The 9,763-nt window shown below is 40.5% G+C and overlaps 1 protein-coding gene across 1 annotated transcript; it reads right to left on the bottom strand.

The window, feature by feature from the left end:
- Positions 1–1,400: 1,400 nt before the first annotated feature.
- On the bottom strand, positions 1,401–3,797 carry LOC133154789 (beta-1,3-galactosyltransferase 2-like). Its single transcript, XM_061279786.1, has one exon. It carries the CDS (start codon positions 3,609–3,611, stop codon positions 2,646–2,648), a length of 966 nt encoding a protein of 321 aa, XP_061135770.1. The 5' UTR covers positions 3,612–3,797; the 3' UTR covers positions 1,401–2,645.
- Between the last annotated feature and the right edge of the window lie 5,966 nt (positions 3,798–9,763).

Raw genomic sequence — 9,763 nt, 5'->3', positions numbered from 1 at the left:
CGTGCGTCGGTGGATGGAACTCCACCCACGGGGAGGGAGGCTGGAGGGGAATAGCAGACTGACTTGATTGCCACTTCAAGAGCTCTGCATTGGATGGATGCAGATTTTCACTGGCACTTGGCATTGGATTTATTAATGCCTCCAAACATATATTTTGTGATGGCTAGCTGAACTGGTTTGTATACTCTCCTTGGAGCTACATGTGTTGATGAGATGTGTCCAGACACAAGACAGCACAGAGTGGGGGAGGCATGTGTGTGGACGTGCATGTCAACGTGCGTGTCTATGCGTGTGTGTGAATGTGTGTTTGAGTGGAACAATGAGGAGCTTTGGCCCAAAGCATTACCTCCTACTCAGACTGTGTGATAAATGAATAGACTCTAAAACAAAGCACATACAAAACCAGCAAATGAACAGGCAAATGGCAAACAGTTTTACAAAACTGTTAACACATTGCGTGTTTTAGACTGCCATTAACTGGCGTAGATTGCACGCATATAGTAGTTAAAGAGTGAACACTGATTGACTTCAAATTAAAGATGTTCAAATTAAAATGAAAAAAATTAAAACAAAAACTTAACTCGTCAGTTCTAGAGTAAGCGCATCTGACAATTAGGTCACAAAAATTACACAAGAGTTTAGACTTGCTAAAAACATGTCAAAATGGTGGCGCAGGTGGTGTCAAAGTCAAGGCCCGGGGACCAGATACGGCTCGCCACGTCATCTTAGGTGGACAAATTTTACATCGTATTCATATGTCAATTCCAAACTTTCAAATTGTTTTTGCGAAAAATAGAGATATTGCGAGCATTTTTTACTGCCATTCATTTTTTCAAAATAATTTTTATTTTTAAATAGTTGATTTAATTTGATTTAAATATTTCATTTTTAAATATTTGAACAGTTTTTATTAGTCTCTGTTTTAAAAACTAGTTATTCATGAGTTTGTTGTGTAGTCTATACTCTATATAGTATATATATACACACACACAATATGAGACATTATGATTTATGAGACATTCATACATTTATTTGGGTTGACAATTTTAATGAAGCAAAATATGACTATGATGCGGCCTTGCTAGTCTGCATTTATTCGGGGATTCTTTATCTTGTACACTATTTTGAAGACTCCACACTTACAAACTGTGACTGGTTCTCCATCAGGAGTTAGACTGGGAAATTTGAGGGGAGAATGTCTATTTTTGTATTCATTCTTTATTAATTACAAAGCAATCTATAGCTGAGCTAGAATGCGAGCAAAATAAAATCTTAACTAAAAACTTCAGTGTGTTCTGAAATTCACTCTGACGCCATGTATACGCAAGAGTGGGTGTGATCAGAGCCGTACTGTTACGTGAGGAGCAGGATTTGTACTCCAAAACAAACATGACACAAAGTTGAAAAGTAACAGTCTTTATACACAAAAATAAAAAGTATCCACAGAGAGCAGGGCTGGACGCAGAAGACATGAAGAAAACTAGACATTCTACCCGAAAGAAAGACAACTTGTCACTGAGTAATCCGTGTTTATATATTGTGAGACATCCGGCCTATATCAAGGAATGGCCAGTCACGACAGAACTCCCCTCTGACCAAAACGTGTCAAAATCAGAATTTTAAGGGAACAAGACAATCTGTGCCAAAAATACCAACCAATCATGATATGAAATGCGCCAATGCTTCGGAGGGGTGTCTCAAACAACAGTGAACAAGATCTAGTCTATGCTCTGGAATGGTCGCCAGCAAAGTATAGGATGACTAATTGCACTCAAGAGATTGATAAGGCATTTCAATTACTTCATTCCTACATAAAGCAACTTGATACATAAGGTACTTTTGGTACATATCAGGCATCACTGCTTTCTTCTTGCTCTCAACTTTTAAGGTCATGACAGCTGCCATTGCCACACTCATCCTCTGTTTCGTACTGCCACCTAGAGGCCACTGAGTGAAACAGCAATACAGTAAGATCAAAACAGGCACAGCTACCGAGCAAGCAGCAGGTTTTTCTTGGTTCATGTTTTATGCCTGACCGAGAAGTGCAATATTCATATACGTATGCGTGCGTGTATATAATTTTCATTCATTGTTATATATTCATTGTTTGTGCATTCTTGTTTTTATTTTTTGTGTTGTTTACTTGTATGTATATTGTGTACTATTTCTTGTCACCGTGGGAACGTAATTTCGATTTCTTTGTGTGTCTTGGCACTTTGATATACATACACATATACATATATATATATATATATATATATATATATATAGATCACACACACGCACGCACACTTTTCCTTGAATCTACGCAAATCAGTAAAAAGAACCCATGACTTTCATTTCCCTAACTATTGCAGCACCTGAAGTAAAATAAATACAAAACATAGTGAGCTCATATACATATTAAAAATGTCACCATTTGATTCTTTTTAGACATAACATTCTTTTATCAGCAGGATATTGTTTGGTTTAAAATTGTTCTTTCTTGCACACCAGAAATGACATATACATCTTCTGTATTTTGACAGAGGCAATAAAATTAATTTAATTATAATTAATTATATATAAATATAAAATTATATTTACTATCTCTGCATTGGTTGTTCCAAATGCTGACAGATATCCAGCTCAGAAGCAGTCATTGGTCAAAACCAGCAGCTTTTATAGCCTTTTGAGAAATCTTTCCAAAGTTGTCGCAATTGGGGAGGCTGAAAGCCGTTGATGATAACACGTCTGGCAAAAGTGCACCTGTCATAGTCCAAATGACCGATTTCAAAGAGGTTGATGAATTGCAGCCATTTTATTGCATAGACAGGCCTTACACCAAGCACGCGCAGACACAATCCCATGTAGACGTCCTCTAAAGGGATCCATCGGACAAACTTGGAAGCCCATGAGACCTTGGCGGCCATGTCTATTGAGAAGACATAGCCAGCACCTGACAAATATGTAGGAAAGCTGTCTTCAGGGTATAGCTGCTCTGACAGGCGCCACTTGCTGTTCCGGTTTCTCGATGGCTTGCCATCGGCTATTACAGATCCTGTAATGTAATTGTTCCTGGGAGAGTTCCTCAGTATTCTGATGAGGTAGAATACATTCACAAATATGTCGGCATCCACCTTCATGGCATAGGTGGCGTTGGGGCAGTAGTTTGCTAGCCAGTTCATTATCATCATGCTTTTGATTGTGAGATTCTGGTAACTGTCCACGAAGGTCATCTGGATGACATCTGAATATTTCTTGCTCTCCACCTCCAGCATGTCCTGTATTCTTCTCACCTGCTCCGCTTTAGGCACGCCAATGTAAAACAGTGTTATGGTGTCCTGACCTGCAGCACCCCACGTTTCTCTTATGGCATCCCTTGCCGACAAATCCAGAGGTGCCACTGGGACCATCAACACCAGGAAGGGACTTCTTTTCTTACAAACGTCAGGCTGATTGAGAAGATAGGAGTACGTTTCGGGGCGCAGCAGCTTGTACTCTTCCACAGGAAGGGGCCATGGCTCTGTAACTTGCCTAAAATATCCCTCTCGTCCAACTAACAGAACAATCGCGAGTAAAATGGTGAGACTGAAAAGCTTCACGAACCTTCGGAAGAAACACACCTTCATAGCCGCCAAGACTGCTGTTCGTACGCACAACTATTAAAGTAACCTCAAACCAAAAACAAACCTCGATTTGTAAACCCGGAAGAGTGAAGACGTCAGCGACTCCACAGGTATTGACCGGAAGTCTAGATAGCTCACGGGAGAGTCGGCAATGTCGCTCGCTCCTGGACAGTGCTTCGGTTCGGTGTGCTGTTGTCGGCGGTAAGAATTCACTCACTTAAATACTCCCAACTCGCTAAATTCCTGACTGGTTTACAAAATGATTTATTTATTACAAAACTTATTTCATGGCATGTTTTTGAAGGTGGACTGTTTGAATAACTTTTTTTTTTTTTTTAATAAACGGCAGGCTACTTGTTTGTGTCATTGCTTCCTCACAATTGCTCACAATTGAATATTTTCTATTACCATTTGAGGGGGAGGAGGGGGAGGGGAAGGGGGAGGGGGAGAGGGAGGGGGAGAATGAGGGGAGAGGGAGGGGGAGGGGAGGGGGAAGGGGAGAGGGAATCTACCACAATGTACATTTTAAATCGAATTCAATAACTATAACAATAACTATCTCTGACGTTCATCCGACGAAAAAAGCCGTTTGAAAGTCTGCTGCGTTGAGCAATCTATAGCTATATTAATATTCGTGCTCCCTTGACTGTGAGAGTCATCGACCAGCTCTGTCCCAAGACGGCCGCTCTGTGGCAACGCGCAAGTTATCTAGTGGTTAAATTTATGTACCTATGGGCGCGTTGGAAAATATACACTGACGCTTGTGCGCTTCTCTGCGAGAGGGCGTGTTCGGAGTGGAAGAGTGCGCTCCGCTCCTATTAGACTAAAGTTTATGTTATACATGCAGTAGTATATGCAACAGAATACAATGAAAATATAATTTCTGTGTGCGTGAGAGAGAGAGAGAGAATGGATCTCTCTCTCTCTCTCTCTCTCTCTCTCTCTCTCTCTCTCTCTCTCTCTCTCTCTCTCTCTCTCTCTCTCTCTCTCTCTCTCTCTCACGCACACAGAAATTATATTTTCATTATATTCTCTTGCATATACTACTGCATGTATAACATAAACTTTAGTCTAATAGGAGCGGAGCAATAAAACAACCAAATAATTTTATGTGAAGCAGGTACAGAAAAGGCTGGTTAAATTAACACACACAAACTATCAATTTTGAACAGAAACAGGTTGTAGTGTCTAACTGCAGCCATCTGTTAAGCATGGACTAACATTTATCCTTATTGCCTTCAGATTTTTTTGCTTTTCATTCCAATGTTCTCTTTAGCAATAACAATGCTCGTGTCCTTATGTAATCTCATTAATTGACTGTAGAGGGCAGTAATGCATCAATATCCATAAATAACTCACATTTATCCACACTTCAACCCAAAAAGCTTTGAGAAGACGTCGTCTTGAAGAGCTAAGGGAATTTGATTTTCATTTTTCAAAAACAAGGTTATATCATTTGCGAACTGACTTATCACTATTTTTCTACACAACACATCCAACCATCTATCCATCCATCCATCCATCCATCCATCCATCCATCCATCCATCCATCCATCCATCCATCCATCCATCCATCCATCCATCCATCCATCCATCCATCCATCCATCCATCCATCCATCCATCCATCCATCTTCTTCCGCTTATCCGGGGGCTGCAGTTGTAGGAGGGACTCCCAGACTTCCCTCTCCCCAGCCACTTCATCCAGCTCATCTCGGGGGATCCCAAGGCCTTCCCAGGCCATCTGAGAGACATAGTCTCTCCAGCGCGTCCTGGGTCATCCCCGGGGTCTCCTACCGTTGGGACATGCCCGGAACACCTCCCCAGGGAGGCGTCCAGGAAACATCCTGATGAGATGCCCAAGCCACCTCATCTGGCTCCTCTCAACGTGGAGGAGTAGCGGCTCTACTCCGAGTCTCTCCCGGATGACCAAGCTTCTCACCCTATCTCTAAGGGAGAGCCCGGACATCCTGCGGAGAAAACTCATTTCGCCCGCTTGTATCCGGGGTCTCGTTCTTTCAGTCACAACCCATAGCTCTGACCATAGGTGAGGGTAGGAGCGTAAATCGACCGCTAAATTGAGAGCTTTGCCTTTTGGCTCAGCTCTCTCTTTACCACGATGGACCGGTACAGAGTCCGCATTACTGCCGACGCTGCACCGATCTGCCTGTCGATCTCACGCTCCATCCTCCCCTCACTCGTGAACAAGACCCCAAGATATTCCAACCATCTAATAGGGCTAATGTTGATTAAAATATAAATCTCAAATCTCCATCAGGTGCCATTACGTAAAGCTACAGAACTATAAATGCACTAATAGAGTGTAGTAATAAGGACAATAAATCTGTCATAAAACCCAAAGTAAATTAAAATCCTGTAAACGAATGGATGCTCAACTGAATATGAAGCCTTTGGAAAGTCTAAAACTGAAATATATCCTGAATCATAAAGTCCGTATTCCACTTAATCCAGTTCTAATATGATTATGGATTGCCCTCCCTTTCAAAAAGCCTGATTAAGTCTCAATAATTGAAAGAAGTCTCTTTCAACCTGGCAGCAATAATTCATTTTAAATAAAATTATCGGTCTTAATTTATCACAATCTCTTATCGTTACCAGATTTCGGAATTAAGACCTTGTTTCAATGTCTGCATTAATTCCTTATACATTTCTATAAATTAATAAATGGGGTAGCCTATATGCCACAGACATGTGGTTTAAATGCTCACCTCTGTTCTGCCGACGTCCCGCATAATAGCCGTGCTCTTGCCAAGATTGCTGCCAGTCTTACCTGCAGTGTTTTTGCCAAAGGGCATACATCATCTCATCAAGGCCTTCAGGGGTGTCCATGTAGTAATTCAATGAGAAATGAATAAGGAAAGATATGTTTGAGGGAGTATTTAATGAGCAGTAATGAGCAGAAGTATCTTGAGACCGAGGATAAGGACAAAAGCGTGGCTGGCCACAAGGTGGCGAAGTGCTGACTGAATGCTGGAGAGCTGACAATAGGATGAAGAAATGGCTCAAAGGTTCAATGGGAGAACTGGAAGTCAAATCCCCCCCCCCCCCCCCTCTTTCTTAATTGTGCTGCGCGGTCAAGAGTGCTTTTCAAATATTTTTAAAATGATCTCGTGTCTTCTGATGCCCATTTTCACTGTGCATGTGTGTGTTTGTGTGTGTGTCTGTGTCTGTATGGTTTAGAGTACATTACATGTTACTGCAGTATATCAGGAATAGTCAGGAATCCAATTTCTACTTTATATATACATAGACTTTAACTAATTATATTTTTTTCCCTCAAAGATTTCTGCTTCAACAATTGCTGTATGGTATAACTTTTGAATTCCAAACTATATTCATGACATACAGTTACAATTGCCCCTCAACTCTCGTAAGAATGAAGCAGTTCTCAATGAATGAATGAGTTACAATTGCACAAGGTTCCAATCTGAGTTCAGGGGGGCTTTGCTACAATTTCAGAAAGCCACACTCGCACACATGTTCGCACATAAACGCGCACATGCACACAGAAGAATATTGTAATGTCTTGCAGATGTGTGTCACCTATTTCAAAAATTGAGATATATGTCCCTTGAGCCAGGAATATGGGTCCCCCAACCTTTGGGAAATGCCACAAGTTGTTCTTTGAGGAATGTTTCAAAATTCTTGAAGAAAAGTCATCATAGAAGACTAATGATAGATGCTGAAGGCAATGTTTTTTTTTTTAACGCTTCCTGCCTCTAAATAGTATCTGTGCTAGCTCATATCGCCTTTCACTTTTAAGACACTGAACTCAAAGTGCTTTCTTCTGTAGCACCACTCTCTCATTCTCACACATATTTGTCAGTGTGTGAATGTTACCATGAGGCCATGCCGCTTCAAACACACAGAGCACCTGGTATCATTCTCAGGGCATTTCCCGGTCAAACACCAGCCAACCCCAAGCAAAATTTTATTTTGCAAGTCTTGAGCCCAAAACAACCGATTGACGATAATGGAATATGGATCTTATTGTCAGATGCTTTACATTTCAACAGCAGAGCATATAAATTAATTCTTTTTTTTTTTAAAATAAAAATACTTGACCAGATTCCCTTCTCAGTCTGTGTTGCTCTCAGCTAATTAGAAATGATGAAAATGCTTTTTTTAAATTAAATTTAGGAAAGTCTGAAGATAACAGTTTGAAATAAATCCATCCATCCATCCATCCATCCATCCATCCATCCATCCATCCATCCATCCATCCATCCATCCATCCATCCATCCATCCATCCATCCATCCATCCATCCATCCATCCATCCACCCACCCACCCACCCATCCATCCATCCATCCATCCATCCATCCATCCGTCCATCCGTCCATCCGTTCAGTCATTTATTTATTCATTCATTCAGTCATAAAATTTAAACAGTATTCTTTTTACAAAAAGGTAGGGCGGGATTAAGTACACAAAAATATAAATACAAAACGTGTACATCAATAATTTCACTTTGTCTTAGTGCAAAAATCCCTATAAAATTCCTCATCCTAAACCGTGTGGTAGACTACAAGTCCATCCATCCATCTGTCCGTCCGTCCATACATCCATACATCCATACATATAGTTTTAAAAGATATTCTGTCACTCATCCATACCTCCATCAATCGTCAGAAAGAAAGAAAGAAAGAAAGAAAGAAAGAAAGAAAGAAAGAAAGAAAGAAAGAAAGAAAGAAAGAAAGAAAGAAAGAAAGAAAGAAAGAAAGAAAGAAAGAAAGAAAGAAAGAAAGAAAGAAAGAAAGAAAGAAAGAAAGAAAGAAAGAAAGAAAGAAAGAAAGAAAGAAAGAGTAATGGTGCAACACATTATTAACTCAATGTGATTAAAATGGTGGAGTGCATGTTTCAGAGTATCTACACCTTATGGTGGCTGCCAAAGAGCTTTACAAAGCCTCACATTCACTTGTTGTCCGTTCCTGTTTGCCGGTCAACCGTAGTTGGGGGATGCAGGCAGTGGCGTAGCATGGGTCCTCTGGGGCCCCAAGAAAGAAGGTAGTTATGAGCCCTACTACGGGAAGTGGGGGGTGTATTGGTCCAAAATACCAAATGTTTTTTTTTTTTTTTTTTTAATAAAAAAATATAGAACAATATCCTGATTTATAACAATTCATACGCAAAATCAACAAGGTACTGCAAACGCCTTTATTTAGGAAATTACAAGAGTATTGTAGTATACAAAGTGCTTATTTTAACACTGAACTTTGATGTCGTGTTTTTTCTTTAAACGTGCGGCGAGATTTGTGCTCCCTGAATATTTGATCAGCATGGCAGGATTTACAAACTGCACGTGTCTTGTCCGTTGAGCCATCTTTTCTTTGGAATCCAAAGTGCTTCCAAACGAATGACTTGAAGCCTAAAGGGGAGCAAATTTCCTCGTCATTTTGGACACTAGCCATAGCACCAGCCCAGGAGCCGCGTACTAGTTGTCGACTCCCCTTTCGCGTGCCTGCTATCTATATGATGCTCTACGATTTATTGGCATCGATGCTAAACGTAAACATCGATTTATATCGCCGTGTTTGACCTCGGACATTAGACGCGACTTTATTTTGAAATCCAGTTCATTGTTGCTTGCTTCCTCTTTCCGGGAGCAGTGCGCGGCGTTGTTGTGTTGTGAGCAGAGCAGGCACGCGAAAGGCGAGTATATATATATATATATATATATAGATGAAAAACTAAAGAGAAGAAATTACATAATTAACAGCAGTAATTAGTTTGCAGTGGCCTGTCCAGAATAATCTTCTTGCAAGGCTGTCATATCAAAATAGATAGGAGAAGCACTGCTGCTGGTCAAAATCCCAAGATGTCTCATTAGAGTGCCTGCTCGCTGTATCTTTCTGTTTTGAGCAGTGGAGGGACATATATATATATATAGGATTTATTGATCATCTATCCTTCCCTCTCTCTGTGTTGAGTTTAAAATGAACAGAATAGCATTGATGTCCTTTACTGTGCTTTACTGTGAAGGGGTCTTATGATTGCCATATACTTACAGTACATTCCCCTGAACTTTATGCATACTGCATTTTGCCTTCCTCTGCAGACCTCACCAAAAGGAAAAAACCCTGAACTCTGAAGCCTTCAAATTTATTTAAATAGGTCGGGAAACATTTGAGTTATT

Source organism: Syngnathus typhle, linkage group LG5 (assembly GCF_033458585.1).
Source record: "Syngnathus typhle isolate RoL2023-S1 ecotype Sweden linkage group LG5, RoL_Styp_1.0, whole genome shotgun sequence".
NCBI classification, from domain to species: domain Eukaryota; kingdom Metazoa; phylum Chordata; class Actinopteri; order Syngnathiformes; family Syngnathidae; genus Syngnathus; species Syngnathus typhle.
Note: the sequence above shows the minus strand (reverse complement) of the source record. Positions and strands in the feature narration are given on the sequence as shown.

Bases quoted from the DNA above. Each gene is read 5' to 3' on its own strand.
- LOC133154789 (XM_061279786.1), bottom strand. From the start codon at position 3,611: ATGAAGGTGTGTTTCTTCCGAAGGTTCGTGAAGCTTTTCAGTCTCACC.